Source organism: Notechis scutatus, chromosome 1, assembly GCF_049901735.1.
Source record: "Notechis scutatus isolate UNSWTSFEM ecotype Mainland chromosome 1, rNotScu1.2, whole genome shotgun sequence".
Taxonomy (NCBI): domain Eukaryota; kingdom Metazoa; phylum Chordata; class Lepidosauria; order Squamata; family Elapidae; genus Notechis; species Notechis scutatus.
Window position 1 is genome coordinate 276890297 of NC_142009.1, and position 17325 is coordinate 276907621.

General features: G+C 37.6%; 1 protein-coding gene across 2 annotated transcripts in view; it reads left to right on the forward strand.

The window, feature by feature from the left end:
* The window catches only part of LTK (leukocyte receptor tyrosine kinase), a 127974-nt gene that overhangs the window by 37169 nt on the left and 73480 nt on the right, over window positions 1–17325 (forward strand). For both annotated transcript variants that reach the window (XM_087951680.1, XM_087951681.1), the window contains 5 exons: window positions 1340–1556; window positions 9982–10121; window positions 10741–10866; window positions 12562–12711; window positions 15174–15274. In XM_087951680.1, coding sequence (XP_087807806.1) covers window positions 1340–1556; window positions 9982–10121; window positions 10741–10866; window positions 12562–12711; window positions 15174–15274 — 734 coding nt within the window. The remainder of the gene's footprint in view (window positions 1–1339; window positions 1557–9981; window positions 10122–10740; window positions 10867–12561; window positions 12712–15173; window positions 15275–17325) is intronic.

Genomic DNA, 17325 nt, shown 5'->3' on the forward strand with positions numbered 1-17325 from the left:
AGCCATGGCTGGAAGTACTGCTATTTGAAAGGGAACTGCTAGGAAGCTGCTGTCAATCAAACTAGACTACTCTTCCTTGACCTGATAACCTGTAGAACCACTATTCTCCTCCATTTGATGTCCACCAGGATCTATCATTGCAAGTCAATTACATCTGATTAGGAAACGATAGATTAGTTTATGGTTGTACTGGATGTACTAATGATCTAACCTCAGCATTTATAATGTAAGCCCCTTATATGATTTTTCCATGAAATAGAAAAAACATAGCTATGATTTATGATTTTCATTATTAAAAAAACCTGGAAAATAGAAAAAGTAAGCTTTTTTGTAAACATAGACTAACTAAGAGATAATTTTGTAATTGTACTTATACAGTATATGCTGCAAAGGAAATCAGAAGCATCTTTCTGTTTTTAAGTCTTCTGCTCTGTTTATTTCTTGTTTGCTTCTATGTTAGGTTGCATTAATTTTTACATGCTTTGTAAAACTTTTAATAAACATTTATATAAAAAAAGTAAATAGATTAATGATCTCAGTGTAAAGTAATCTCCTTTGTTTCCCTGCAGAGGACTGAGAACGGGAAAAAAAAATACACTCTCATGGTGTGTTTTCCTACAGCCAGAAGCTATAGGAGGCTGCTTCCCAGAGAACAGTTATTCATCCATCTCCTGTGCAGAAAATCAAAAGAGAAAGGGAAAATTAATGTTGCTGTGTTTCTGAAATGAGATTGGGAATGATTTTATTCTATATTCTCTTAAATTCAGTGTGACAAAACAAATACCTCCAGGCTTTTGAAGATATCTTATTAGGATTCTTCACTAAACCATTAAAAGAGGCCATTTGTTGATTTGGGATCCAATATAACCAATACAAGAATGATACCCAGCTTTATATTTTGGACAGCCAAGGGATGCTAAAATGGCCAGAAGCCACGCAGGTCTGAATTGGGGAGGAACAGACTCAGGCTTAATCCTGAAACTAAGTAGCTTTGGATTTTTGCCTCCCCAACCCCCCACACACATACACAAAATCTGGAAACTTTCTAACATTTGGCCAGAAGACTTAAAAACAGAAAGATGCTTCTGATTTCCTTTGCAGCATATACTGTATAAGTACAATTACAAAATTATCTCTTAGTTAGGTCTATGTATGATTTAAATTCTATTTTTATCATTTATTTCCAGCTTCTTTATTCTTCTCTTCAATAACTTAATTCATATTTTTATTGAAGTTTATTTTCTCAATGTCTCACTATTTCTCTATATGTTTCTAATTTCTCTTATTATTTTTCTTTGCTCTTAATGTATTTTGTCCCCAACCTTTTCTTTCCCTGTAGGGGATATTCTTCTCCTGAACCCTAGCAGGATCTCGGATAGATGCACATTCAGCCTCCACAGTCCAATCCTGCCATGGAGCTCCAGTTCATGTCTGTTGGAGCTAGCAGTATATTCCCAGGGCTTCAGTCTTGCAGGACTCTCTGCTGAAGTGCACTATGTGGACACAAACCAAAGTAAAGCAGTTCATCTGCAAGAAGGACATGAGGAGGATGCCTGGTGAGTTTTGTTCTTGATCAGATACTTGGAAGATGCACATTAAACACTAACCAGCAAACTTGCACTCTGAACCACAAATAATTTGAGGAAAACTGATGAGACACAGCAGGTTGCTTATTATGAAAGCCATTTATTCTAACATCTAATGTTAAGAACTAGACTGAGAGTATTAGGGTTTTTTTTTTGAAAAAAAATATCTGAATGGAGGGCCCCAAATTTAGGATGAACCAAAATTAAGAAATCTCCCCAAATTTATTACAAACACTTGAGTTTGCAACTCCAAACCTAATGACTCTTGTCCTTTTGCTAAGCGTCCAAATTCTTCGCTGAGGAATTTAGTGAAAGACTTGGTTTTCTCTTGAAAAGCATTAATTTTCACTAGCAAAAATGCTAGGGAATTTCTAGAAGTTTGGCCCTCTGACAAATTAGTCATCAATAGGCACATAGACATAAACAATATCTACATAGTATGCAAAAGAAACAATCAGCTAGTCAAAAAGGGAACAAAAACACCAAAATGCCTCCCCACCAGCAATCAGAAGCCAGATGAACGTCGATTAACTCCAAGATTAACTTCAGACCAACAATCCAATAAACAATACCCCAATCAAGGAGCTGCCAAACAAGCTAACAGTAAACAGCCCAATCAAAAAAACCACTATGACCAGCTCAGCAATACCGACAGGGCAAGCAAACTCCAGTCCTTACTAGCACTGATGATGTTACCTAGTTTGGGTAATGAAACATCTGCAAGAAAACAACCAAGCTCAGAGAGCACCAAGGACCCTTCAGTTCTACCCTGAGTTACAAATATTCTCCTTTATTTTTTTTCTGAAGTGTTAGTAGTGTTGAAATAACACCTAGCTACTTAGAATTTTCTTTTTTCTTTTTAATAAAGTTTTATTTGGGTTTTCACACATACAAAATACAAGTAAAACATCTTTTTTGAAAATAGCATGGTCCCGGGTTGAACTTCTTTATACAGACACAAAAGTCAATTCCATGTTCCTTTTTGTATTCTATTCCATATCTTATACTATTTTACATTTTCTATATAGTTTTTCCCCTCTTTTAATTTTCTCAATTTTATTTTGATTATCTCACTTCAATTCAAATCATTATATTTATATTTTTGTCTGTTCTGTTTCAATTTCATATTATCTTTTCTCATTAAACAAATTTTCTCCTGTAGTTACTAATTGGAGTATGACACCTTTATATCTTTTAATTATATCCATTCAACTCTTATTTAAACTTCAATATATACCTTAAGTTTATGACCTTCAATATAATACATAATACATAACTTCCAATCGAATTCTGCTTGGTACATTCTTATAATACACACTATATTCTTTTTAAAAAAAAAAAGAAAGATTGTAAATATATGTAATTATGAACCCTCATTCCATTCCAGTTCAGTTCTATCATGAATAATCATTAAAATCTTAACATCTTTAACACTTCTTTTCAATTAAATATCATACTTCCTTAAAAACACATATAATCTCCGTAATTAATTTTTCCCTTATTTCTCTTCACATATGTTTTATAAATCATTAAATATACCTTTTGTTACATTTATTTATTGACAAGCATTCCACTGAATTACGATAGTTATTTTATCAGACATTTTAATCATACATTGTTTCATATTTTCTAAAATTATTTCTGCTTCTAATATAACCATACTATCTTATGTACCTTTGCAGAATCTCTTTTTCCATTAAATTTTCACCCATTATCTCTAAATAGGCCCTGTTTCTCTATATTTTGCTTCTGTCCTTTATAACTTCTTTTCCTTTCTTTCTTCCCTCTCATCTTCTCCCTCCCCCTTTTACCCCCTTGTCTCTCTAGTTCTAATTCTCTCTTCTGCCTTTCCCTCTTCTGTTGCTTTCTGATCTTATACTTATTTTTCACTCTATTTTTTTTGAGTTGTTTTTCCCAATCCTAAACTTTCCATTCTCTTTCCCCCCTTTCCTTTCTTTCCCCCATCTAAGATTACTTGTTCATTAAAGATGGCTTCTTCTTTGTTGCAATCTTCTTGTTCTGCAGGCATTTCTTGTTGTTTCTCATAATTCCAAATCTCTATTTCTAAAAACTGAAATACGAAGCCAAAAGAACCTCTCCCTTCTTGTGCATCTTCTTTGTACTTTTTAAGTTCCATTTTCAGTTCTTCTAAAAGTGGAGCCATTTTAAACAATTTTAAACAACCACCCGATTGATTTTAGTCATTAAAAAAAAAAAAACCAAGAATCCAGAAATCATCAAGTAATCCAGATAGTCCCGTGTTATATTTTCTTATTTCTTTTTTGACTTTCTCTTCCTGGGGTTTTTGTTGCGATATTTCAGTTAGAATGTATCTTTTGGAAGTCTTGTTGAGATTTTGCTGTAAGTTCTTTTTTAATTTCAGGCAGTCTCCTCCCTTCCAGATCCTACCCTTTTATTCTTTTTCTCTCCTTTCCTGTTTTCAAAAGCTTTTAATTATCCAGAAATCTTTATAATCCCTTTGACTTTTTATTTTCAGCATTAAATGCCTACTAATGTCAAAGTGGATTTTTTTCCAATTTCTTTTTTTCCCCAATTTCTTAGCTGTCAGTATAGGAAAAGGAGAAAACCAAATCTTTTCCCTTTTCTCTCTCCTTCACAGCTTACAAATTTTCTTAGGGAACAATGTTATTGTTTTTTAACAGTTTCAATTCCAGGGTACCTTATTTGTTGCTTTTGCTGTTTGACTCGATCAACCAAAACTTTCTCTTCTTATCTTCTTCCTGCACATTCTTTTCCGGTCGAGTTCTTCTTTGTGGTGACCATTTCTGACCACCGCTGCAACCGCCTTCGGGAAAGGGAGTAATGGCCAGCTGGGGAGGAGAGATGCGGCTCTCCTCAACCCTGCTGGCAGTCTCCCTCCTCTTCACCACCTCTACGGGGTGGCTTAGCCCTGAAACCAGCCAGCTCAGGGCGCTCCAGTGGCGAGCACGGATCGAAGCCTCGCAGAGACGAGGTTTCAGTCTGTCGCTGAGGAAGCTCAAACCGGAAGTCCAGAATTTTCTTTGATATATGCTCTAAGCTGTGTGACTATAGAGGTATGTCACACAAGCCAAACACCTTGAGAAGCAGAGGAAATAGCAGCAAGTTAGCAACACATCTATTGTAAAACCATCCACACTAACCAAGTGCTTCACTACTAAAGGCACAGAGCAACCCCTATTCATTTCCAACACTGAAGGTGTTTTCTAGTTGGATTTGCAAGAAAACAACCAAGCTCAGAGAACACCAAGGGCTCCACAGTTCAACCCTGAGCTACAATTATTCTCCTCTATTGGCAATACTCACTAATTTTTTTTGAAGTTACAAACATGATCAAAGGGGTGAGTGAAAATCAATCTTTCTTTCTTTTTTGCACCATCTTTTGCATTCTCATGATGCCTCACAAAATGCACTGGTTTTCCCCTTAAAAATGATATAGATGCAGGTTTATGTAAACAGACCTCTCCTGTAGCGCTCAACGATAAATATTTTGTTTCAGGCCTTTCATGTCTTCCTCAGGAAGAGGCTTTCTCAGCAGAAAAGTCTCAGACACAACTCAGATGGATAAGATTCTTTCTCGCAGGCAGGAATGAAGCAAACAGACCATCATCCATCTGTACTGTAAAGAATTGTTTTTTATAAGCCTTGCTTTAGTGTTTAAATTTCAGTCTTTTTCCTCCCAGGTGACTGATTGAGGGATATTTGATATTTGACTTGGTAGCCATGTAGAGGTCAGCCATAATGGGTACATTATCATTCTTTCTAACTTGGAAACTACAGGTTACCTTACCTGATCACCGCAAACTATTCCTTCCTTCCTTCCTTCCTTCCTTCCTTCCTTCCTTCCTTCCATCCATCCATCATTACCAGAGATTGTTGACCTCCACTTTATGTTTGAGCATGGAGCATTGTTAATTTAATAAGATGCATCCTTTTGACATAAAATCAGCGGTAAAAGTATTGCCATGCTGAGTTTATCTGAATTACTGCTGCAACAATCCATCTTCCACTGTCTTCACCCTAGGCTTCGTTCTGAATTCCATTAAGTAAATTAAATTGGCTCAAAGTCAAAACGCCTCTTTCTTGGCTCAAGCAGAAAAGGGTGCTTACTGATACCTCTGGAAAGGAACTGCTTCTTTCATACCTTCCAGTTTGGGATCTGCCAAAATCTACTATAAAAGTGAATGGCTCCAGAGTTCTCTGAGAGCCTCCATAAGAATCTTATTGAAATTCAAAGCAACTTTTCAATTTCATTCTGAAAGTCCTGATAAATTTAAAAAAGCAAATGTGGCTTTTTTAAAGTGCTTACTAGATGTAGGCTTGTTTTTAAATAGTTTTTAAAATTGATTACTACCTTGTGCTTTTGATGCTATTTATAATGTATGGTGTTTATTGTTTTGCTTATATTGCTCTTAAATGTAAGTACATATTTTAAAATTTGTGATTATATATCATGTGTACTGTACTGGTTTGAAAACAATTTAGGTACTCTACTATAATACACACAATAATCTGGAATACTCAGAGTTAGTGGCTTTTGTTCACTCTGGTATCATGCAGTGTGAGTGACATAATGATGATTCAGAGCTGGAGGGCTGAACAACATACAAGAAACATACATAAGTACTATTGTTTAAGAGTGGAAAGATCTAATGTAGTTATGTAAGTTGTGTTAAGGGCAAAAACGGAAAAACATCAAAAATAGACCATTCGTTAATATATATTAACGAATATATATATTGTTATTTGTAGTAGGTATGTTATTTGAAGTTGTTGCGATTAGTGAATTAAGCAAATACTGAAGAATTGCTCCTAGGGGAGATACACATATAGGATTCTGAAAGCCTCTGGTCACAATTTCATCAACTGATCAATACATAATCTAGTTTTATGTGTATTTGTCTTTAAAGACACTTCTTGACCTTAACTTGCCCCACAAAAATCAAGGGAGAGGTTGGTGAAACCTTTTTTTAGAATGCATCAACAAGGATGACATATTGGTCATCAGATACCTGGCTCATACTACCATATGTGGTGGACTTGTGCGGATGCTAGAAAATACTGGACTAAAATCCACATGTGGTTGGAAAAAATGACAAAAAAACATATAGATTTGAAACCAGAGATATTTTTATTGGGAATTTTACCTGATACATACAGTAAAGATTTAAAATATTTGATTGTAAATGTATTAACAGCGGCTAGGATTGTATTTGCTAAAAATTGGTAATAATGAGAAAATACCATCGCAGGAGGAAACCATTAAGAAAATATTGGAATGTGCTGAAATGAGTAGATTGACATTTGAAATTAGAGAACAAGAGGATAAACAATTTTACAAAATTTGGGACCTTTTCTATCAATGGTTAGATAATAAAATATATTAAAATATGTAGAATTTTAGAAAATAATGAATATATAAAGATGTATTTCTTTTCTTTTTTTATTATTATATCTATAAAATGTCTCTAGGATAGATTTGGGAGGATTATATGAATTGTTATAAAATAAACTAAGTAAATTATAGTTATCTCGCAAAGTATGAATGAACAAAATTATAGTCAAATGATTGATTAATAATGATACTAGGGTATTCAATTTTTGATTGATAATATGAGTTATTATGCAATGTAACTGTAATTGAGACTATGAAATGGATGCACAAAAAAATTGTGAACCAACCGACACACTGTTTGTACATTTATGGAAGAAAGTTGGATGTTTTTATGTTTTGTTTGTCTTTAAAAACCAATAAAATTTACAAAAAAAACAAAAAACAAGGATGACATATCAACATCAGGCAGTTCTACTTCACAACTTTGGCTTTCACGATCTGTTGATGGTGTTGGCAATTTCCTCTCCCAAACTGGCTTGAAAAACTGTGGCAGACTTGTTTGCTTGGCTTTATGCCTCAAATCTATCAGTGTTTTGTTGTAAGCAATGAATGCTGTGGAGATTAGGCAAATTTCTCCCATTCATATGTTTTATATAGGCAAAAGTCCACTGAAGAATGACTATTCTTTCAACATTAATGCCTATAAATGGGGAGAAAATCCCACACTCACTGGCATTAATGATGTTACCTAGTTGGGTAATGAAAGATCTGCAAGCAAATAACCAAGTTTAAGGAAGCCTCAGAGACTCCATTATAAAAATATCTTTTGTAAATCCAATATTGGAAAGTTATCTAGGTCACTCTTGATTATGAAAACATCATTTCATTCATTTTCTAATGTAGCATTTCCCCCTCCCCACATCAATCTTTTAACTTGCCATTTTCAAACCCACTTTCAAATCACTCTCACTCTTGCCTGTAAAATGTGTTCCTCTTCTATAATATCTTTTAAACACAATCCATCTACAGAGACAGATATTCTTAAAATTCTTAACTTCTGGCTCCATTGTTCAAAAATATCCTTCAATATATTCAGTGTTAAGATGTTTTGCTCCATTCTATATTAGAAAGTCAAATGTAAATGTTCTTCTTTAATAGTCATTTTTAATTCCTTCTGATTCCCTCTAGTGTTCAAATGTCTGTGGAGTTTCTCAGTCATCCAGGTCATAATTGTCTCAAATGTATTTTTTCAAAAGGCCACTGGACTGTTTTTTTTTCCTTGAGGAAGAAGACAATGTTTTGCTTCTCATCCAAGAAGCTGTTGTGATAGGTTGGTGGGGAGCTAGAAGAATACGTTCTGACAGGATATGGGAGAGGGATGGAAGGATTATATTTCTTTGCAGTCATCTGGTTGTTAGCACTCTCTTTGAGAGCCATTGCTTGTATTAACCTCCAAATGGTCTCAACAGCTCTTAGAAAGAATGTTAACAACCAAATTACTGCAAAGAAATATAATCCTTCCATTCATACACACACATACACATATATTGTATGTTTGATATAGGGATATATATCTCCCCATCCCTATATCAAACATACAATCCAGATATTCCAGCTGGTTGGAATTTGGAAGAGATGGGAGATGAAAAAGGAAGGAGCACCTGCTTGTTACATTAGTTGGTGGCTGGTTTTCTTACTGGTTTTATTTTATTTAGCATACAGTGATGTTACATTAGCTAGGAGACTACAGTACTCTACAGTGAGTACAACGTAGTTGTTTGATGCTAATGATTGCTAGTCTGTTGAGTTCACTTCTTACTGTAAAGAATGTGGAGGGATGCTGGTAGGAGAAAGGCTGGTAGAAAAGCTACCAATCACTGCCATAAAACTACTCTGCATTAGAAGGCGATAACTGGCCTCATTCAATGACATTGGAATGTGGCTATAATTCACTAGTCAGGAAACATCCTGGAATTCCTAGCTCAACTATCTACGCCAATCAGGAATTCTGAAAGTTATATCCAACACATTTGGAGGGCACCAGATGGGGAACATTTCTTCAGATGATTGGGGCACTGTCTTGTTTCTTTTTTTACTTGTCATTTCCTCAGTCATCATTTATATCTGCATTATTGATCTTCATAAATATTGTATACATAGAAAAATATTGTTCACACTGTAGATTTCAAGGAGGAAATTGTGATGTTGAACTGTATTCCAAGAATATGGAATTAGTTTCCTCATGAAAAGCTTTGGCTTGATTGAGCCGGAGGCAAGATGAAATAATTTTAATAAATGCAAAGTAACTTATTCTTGTGATTTTAAGGAATGGATCTAGGATAGGAATATGTTAACTATCTTTGAAAAGACTGTGTTCTAAAAATTAGAAGATGAAGCAATCTGTTTCAGTATGGTCTATGTTCAATCTTAAGCTTCAAAATTTAATTACATAATCATTCATAGTTATATGAATTCATTTTTTCTATATATTTCCTTCTCACCCCCCCCCCCTTCCTTGGCTCCTTTCTCCCTCTTCCTTCCTTCCTTCCCTTCCCTTCCCTTTCCATCCATTTATCTGTCACATTTACTTATTTTAATCACTATACTATATCTAGATTTTCTTCATTGTACCACTATTCATCTATTTTTTTGCCTGTTGCTCCCGTAGTTCTCCGTTTTAACTACTAAAAATAAATCAAAAACAAATTAAAAACAAATGAATGAAAACCAGTTTTAATTAATGCTTACTTTATTTGGTAGAGTATCACAATATGTGCTATTATAACTAGTCAAGCAAAATACGTAAAAGTAGTGATTCTCATGCACTAGCTGACAATATTGTTTAATGGCATAGTAGTTTATAAGCAGTATAAGAGGGCACCTCAGGTTCAGATCACAGAAAAATATTATTACTAACATGTAAATCATTGTCATAATTGACCAAAGCTGCACAGTTGTAAAAATATAACTTGAGATAAGGCATATGAAATCCTTTGGATACATTTCTGCTTTTTATAGATAAATACATTTATTAACCATGTCAACTGCTTTGATTTTCAGGGTGAAATGGAAAATTCTAATAGGCTCAATTGGACAAATGGAAAGACCTTTTGAGATCACTTTGATCTATTCAAGTTGTGATGAGAAGAATTCTGGGTTTTTGGCACTGGGATCATTGCAACTTCAAAATTGCCTTCATGGTATGTAGGAAATCACATTTGAAAAAAAATGTGATTGTTGGATAAGATAAGCATCCCACTGACTGTTTCTGGCCTAAGATTCAGTAACAAGCTGTGAAGTAAATAAGTTTAAAATAACTTTTATTATCAATTTAAAATTTACTGTTTTATATCTTAACCAGAGTAAGCAAATTGTGGCTTTTAAGCCACATGTGGTCCCTTAGCCCCTATTTTCAGATGTTATGAAGCTCTCCCAGCATTACACAGCCCAAACTGCTGAATATTCCCACTAGTTTTCAATGGGAAATTAAACAAAGTGTACTAAAGCTTCATATAGGTTTGGAAACATGGAAGGATTTTCCCTTAAACCTGAAAAATTGGCCCATTCTCTTTACTACTTACAGCTTCAGATGAGCTTGGCCTGAAGGCAATTCAGTTTGGGTTTCAATCCATTGCACAATTGGAGCAGATCCAGAGGATGATTTTTAAAAAAGCGTTATCAGACTTCCTCCAACTGATACTCATTCTAGAAAGATCATAATCACAGAATCCAGGCCACAACTATGCTAGATTTTAAAAGTCAAGTCAGAGAAGACTGATTTAGGTATTTGATGTTTTTGTTTGTTTGTTTTCCCTTCAGATAAAGATCTTTTCAACCTTAATAAAGGATCTCCTATCCCCTGCCCACAAGAGGGCTGTGTCAGCCACCTAGCAGTTTGCAGTTTCAATTCTGATTGTCCAAACAAAGAAGATGAATCCCTCTGTGGTAAATATGAACCTGCCCGTCTCTTTCTTTAAGGCAGTGGTCCCCAACCTTTTTGTACCAGGGACCAGTTTCAAGCAGAAACACTTTTTCAAGGACCGGGGGGTGGGGGGAGAGATTCTATTTTCCATTCCCAAAACTTTATGTTTACCCTACAACTAGCATTAAAGACACCTGACTGCAGTCTCTCTAGTTCTAGATCTTGCCCAGCTGTGTAGCTACAAAATTTCATGCAGATGTTTCTCTTATCTCTGTTTGGTGAAAACAGGAATTGAATGAGGAGCATTTAGTCAGTGTGTTTTCCCTAGGAAGCTCCTGTAGTCCTTGTTTAGGGATCATTCAGAGCTACGATGGACCTTTAACATCCAGCCCAGGAAGAAACTGCTTCAAAGAAGCCGGGTGCTTTTCCTGTCGCCGCACCTCCTCCGAAGTGCCCGTTCACCCCACCCGCCCGCCCGCGCTGTTCAATCCAGTGCTCCGTTCTGCCTGCCTGCCTGCCTGCGTTTCTGGTTGTTTCGGAGCAGCTTCGCTGATAAAAAGAGGCGAATAGTTATTATTCTCAGCTGAAGCTGCTCCGAATCAACCAGAAGCGAAGGCAGGCAGGCAGGCAGAACGGAGCACTGGATTGAACTGCGCGGGCAGCGGGTGGGGTGAACGGGCGCTCGGAGGAGCTGCGGCGACAGGAAAGCACCACCACCCGGCTTCTTTGAAGCAGTTTCTTCCTGGGCTGGTGGAGGAGCGAGAGAGCGACTGAGAGAGGAACAAGGCGGGAGGAAACCGAAGCCGCTGAGCGGAGAGCAGGACAGGCTTTGGTTGCTTCCTCCCTCCCCTTCTTTCATTTGTGTCCTTGATCCTGATCCCAGCAGCATTCACCGAAGGCGAAGAAAGCTGCCATTTTTTTTTTTTTTTTCTTTGCAGCCCGGTACAGAGTGCTCCACGGACCGGTACCGGTCCGCGGCCCGGTGGTTGGGGACCCCTGCTTTAAGGGACTTCTTACTTGTCAACTATTGTAAGAAAGAAAATATTAAGCCCAATCTTTTGTTCTTTATTAAACCTGCAAAACCTTCAGCAAGAAAGAAACAAAAAATATTGATTGTTCCTTCAGCCTGTCAGGGGCTGAAGGCAGGACAAGAAGTGATGGAAGGAAATAATCCAGGAGAAAACCAACCTCTGTTGGAAGAAAAGTCCATCTGGGTTCAGTTCCAAGTGGGGAAAAAGACACTGGAAACATGCAGGCTATTTGGAAAGATCGTTTAATGGTGGACAGGACTGTTGTGAATCAATAAAAGTTAATAACTTAAATGCAAATCAGGGTTTGAAAACATGCACACTTGATTGGTCCATATACAACAACTTTGGATTGGGCCAGAACTATTCCCTGATTGGCCACTATTTGGACTATTCTTATTGGTTATTAGTTTGAACTGGTTGCTCATCTCATTGGTTAATAAGGTAGCAGCTAACCCTATAAAGGGTTACTGCTGCCCATAAGCCTTGCTCTGTTCTGTTCTATTTACTGTTATTAAAGAGTTGAAGTCACTGGTCAGATGTCTGGTCTCCATTATTCTCCATACGTAACAAGGACCACATGGTTTGAGTCCTGGGCAGTCGAGCACACGGAAGAGAGAGAGAGAGAGAGAATACTCTGCTGATCTTTCTGTTTGTTTGCTTCTTATAAAAATTACTGCTTTTTTCCAGATAGCCTAATAGAAGGGGCACATTGTTCTTTTGAGGAAGGTGCTTGTGGTTGGACAATAGATGGAAATATAAATTCTTCCTGGTCTATTAGTGATTTTTCAAGGACGCATGAAAACCAGATTGGAGGATCTGCCTTCCAAGCCACTGAAGGTATATTCTTTATTCTTCACCTTCTGTTTTAGCTGGAAGAGCATCTCCACTTGGGATTCTTTTATTTATTGAGACGTTGAACAACTTGTATGATTCTGAGTGACATCTGTTGTAGAGGAACATTCACAGTGCTGCCTTGAGAGAGTTTGCAGCGGTGAAGGAAAACATACACAGTCTCATTATGCATGAAATCAGAAAATGGCCTAAGGAGAAACATATTGTGTGTTTCAGGAGAATACTATCAGGCGATCTATAAAATCTGTTTTGAAACTGAAATTATCTACATTCTGTAAGCAACTGATATTAAAGATGAATTCTTAGCCATGGACTAGAAGGTGAAGATCCATATGAAAAACTTATTTTGAAACACATTAGAAGTCTGTAGGGAGGGTGAAATGGTAGTGATAGAGAGAAAGTGAGAGTGCTCCCCACTCCCTGATGAATTTTCCACCCTTATTGGGGAGAATTCCCTCATCTTTGTTAAGAGCTACTCTCGAATAACTCTCTTGAAGGGAAAAAGGGAGATGGACCTCTACAATTCTTCCCTTGTTCTAATAAGGATTCCACTCTCTACATGCAATGGTCGGCTGCTGGATGGTCGGCGAAGTTCAAGCGAACCCATAAGTGTGATCTCTGGCTGGGCCTGCCCACCCGCCCTTGTGCTATGCTTTCCCTAAATAACTAACTCTTCCCTGCCCAGGCTACTCAGGTGAGTTCCTCACTGCCCTGCTATACTCACCAGAGCTACCTGAGTCGATTAGCTGCCTGTTTGAAACTACATTTCAGCCCCAAAGTGGCATGTGCACACTCACGACCAGCGAACCCCTTGACAGCGAAAGTGCAGCCTACATCTGTCTACATGCTTTATTGAGGAAGGGATTGGTGCATTTCCGGTCCCACCAGGAGACCCATAGAAATGGATAGCTTTGTTCTCTTCTCCTTATGCTTTTTAACAAGACTATGATTTTTTTTACATACCTGCAAGCTTCCCTTGAGTATCCTGGCCATGGCATCAGAGTAACTCCCAACAAGGAAAAAGTATAGCATTTAGTTTGTTTCTTTTTAGGGCAAATTTAGGTAAAGGGAAACTGAAATATATAAAATCATATGTGATATGGAAAATATGGAACTTCCGGCGATGAATCATGGTGGGCAGATGTCGCCAAAGGAGCATAGAAATACTGCAGCTGAGATTGCTGCTAGAGAGTTGATGCCAAACTGCATAATACTCTCTGGATCAAAGGGAGATTGTGAGATAGCCATTTTGCGTAAAATATTTGCCTTAAAAATGTTTAAGTGAAGAATATATTTCAGCAGACATTAAAAAGAAGAATGGAGTTACTTTGTATGTTTACTCCCAGCTAAAACCAGAATTTGTATTGGCGGATGAATATGATAGATTTGTGGATTAGAAGTTAGTTTATTTGGGGTCAAAACTATGATGTTGGGGATTTATGTCTCAAATGAGGATAAAGTGATGTTCTACAAACAGTTTATGGAGAGATTGATGGATTTCTCCATGGTGTTTGAAGGGAGATTGGAATGGAAATGGACAGAACTTCGAGATAAATATTAAATATTAAAATTACTCAGGATAAACTATCAATTTAATATTTAATTTTTTTCTGATTTGGTGGGTTAATTTTGGGTTGATCAATATATGGAGATGAAAAAATGGTAGTTCAAGAGAATGTTTATAAAATGATGTATCATTAGTATATGTCACCAGATAAATTGTTTAAAATATATGAAGGGATTTCAAATTTACATTGAACATGTGAACAACATGAAGGGGTGTTTTATCATGTTTGGTAGACATGTATTAAAAGATTTTAAAGATTATTGTACAATTGAAACCAGAAGCTTTTATTCTGGGACTAATGGATAAACAGCTGGGGAAAAAGGTGATGGAACCTTGTTTTTATGTATGGCAATTTCAGTAAGATTGTTATGTGATGAAAAGAGGAAATGTGTGGCATCATTACCCATGATGAAGGAATGGTTGCTAAAATGACTGAAGTCACCTCTATGATTAGAGAAAAGACATCTACATTGATACCTGACTGGAAATTTCTTATAGACTTTTTGCATGAGGCAGAAAATTAACTATGGTTTTGACGATCAAGAAAAAATAGACAAAAGAAAAATAGAGCTTTTTTTGGTAACTATAAATTAAGACATCATTTTGTAATAATACTTGTCATTTGCTACAAAGAAATCAGACGTTTCTTTCTTATTATTTCTTTTTATCTTTTGCTTTTGCATTTTGTCCTATGTTCTCTCTCTTATTTATTCTTTTTATTTTATGTTAGCTTTCAGGATATGGTAAAATATTCAACTTTCCAGAATATCATAAAATAATGTTGGTGAAACATCATCATGTTTGTTCTAATATACTGTAAATTCTACTATCGCTCAGTCCCAAAATACCACTGAAATCTAGTTCCATTTTTTTCCCCCAGGTCGTTTTTTGTATCTGCATGTCAATAGTGAACACACAGATGGTCTTGCCCGGATATACAGCTCTGATCTTCCAGCCATTCTTTCCAATGGATCTTATAAGGTACTTTAACCTCTTCCTTAGACAATTAAATTTCACTTTGCAGACTTTTGTGTGTAACTTTAATGATCTGCAGGCTATTTTGTGTGTGTGTGTGTGTGTGTCTTTTTTCATATTTATTTTGGTTAAGACTCAAGAGTATCAAAATGATTCTGTGCAAAAGTTCTGTAGTAACAGTTTTACACCTAATGACCACCACTGCACATGCCATAGAAACAGCGTACAATCAGCTCCAATCCAGTTTGAAACTAGGTCCAAGTTGATTTAAAAAAATAACAAGCATATGATTTTATTTGACTGTTGGATTCAATTTTCTGATTTTAAAAAAAATCAAATTAATTGTGAAATTTGAGATTCCTCACAAATTAAAGAGCAAGATTGCCTTGACGATCCAGGAGAATATAGCAGGAGATGTTCTCTTGTTCCTGTGCCATCCAGTGATGGGATTCAAAAAATTTTACTAGCGGTTTTGTGGGCGTGGCTTGGTGGGCGTGGCAGGGGAAGGATACTGCAAAATCTCCAATCAGAGGTGGTATTTGCCAGTTCTCTGAACTGCTCAAAATTTCCGCTGCCAGTTCTCCAGAACTGGTCAGAACCTGCTGAATTATCACCTCTGGTGCCACCCCAACCATCAGTGCACAAGCCCTGTAATGTGGGGAAACTGTGGAGCACCCAGAACTGTGTTCTGGATGATCTTCAAGGGCTGTAGACTGCATTATAGCAATCTAACCAGGAAATAACCAAAGGCTCCCGTCTAAGAAAGGATGCAGTTGGTGCATAAAATGAATGTGTGCAAAGCCCCCAACCCCCAGCCATCTGTTTCTTCAGCAAGAGCTCCAAGTCCAGGGAAACCCCAAATCATGCACCAGCTGTATCCAGGGGAGCCCTGGAAAGAGTCATCGGGGAGCAACCTGCTAAGAAGAGATGCTGGAATCCAGACATCATTCTGAAGAGCTGAAGGTCCAAAGGCACCCTCACATCAGTTCTGATGCCTTTTTGGCATTCGCCTACTGATGGCCACTTTCTAAACTGGCACTTCACTCTGCTTAAGTGCAAGTGCACTGTTACAAGTTGGCGGCGTGGCTTGCCCTCTGCCTCCAGCTAAGCAGGTGATTCAGCATCCCTGCATTAAAATAGGTTTTACGTCCTTGCCTCTGCTGATTCATTTCTTCCAGTGGATGAAAACCCACTTGTGGATGTTTGTCTCCACTTTCCTTCCTTTCAACTGCTTTTAAAATTAAATTACAGCATAGCAGATAACGCATGACTCCTAAGATAGGAAAAGGAGTGGCATGAGAGAGCAAGACAGGTTAACCAGTTCCAGACACAGCAGTCCTGGCTTTTATTTATTTCTTTCTTCGGATCCAGAATGTCTCTGCTGTAACATGTGACCTCAAATGTTTGTTGCTTAGCACCCCAAATCTTCTCTGGGCCGCACATTATTCCATCTAGCCCAGTGATGGCTAAGTTCGCGCATGAGTACCAGCACCCATAAGGGCTATGCATGCAGGGGCTCCCACACCCCTGCGCATGCGTGCACGACCCCTGCGTGCACACCACATGTCTCTGCGCATACACATGGGACCCCCCCACCCACCCACACCGTGCATTTCTGTGCATGTGCCTGCAGCCCTCCCATTTCTGCGCAAGTGCATGCATCTCCTGCATGCGTCCCCACCCCCGCACATGCATGGCAGCTACCCAATAATCAGCTGGCGGGTGGGTGGCGCCTGCACACTAAACCCACTCTTGGGGCAACGGCTCATGTGCCGGTGGAGATGGCTCTGCATGCCACTTCCAGCATGCGTGCCATAGGTTCGCCTTCACGGATCTAGCCTAAGGCAATAGCAACTGGGGCATGACCATGGAAAAGTTTGGGAAGAAGCTAACTCAAGCCATGAAATAACAGCCTAATCACAGCCTTCAGAACAGCTGGAACATCCAAAAGTGCCGATGCTCGAAATAACATTGTTTTGTCCTGCAAATCATGATCCAAGATTATGGGGGCCATGAAACAAAACTCTACTTAGAACAGCCTCTTTGAAGTTGAAAAG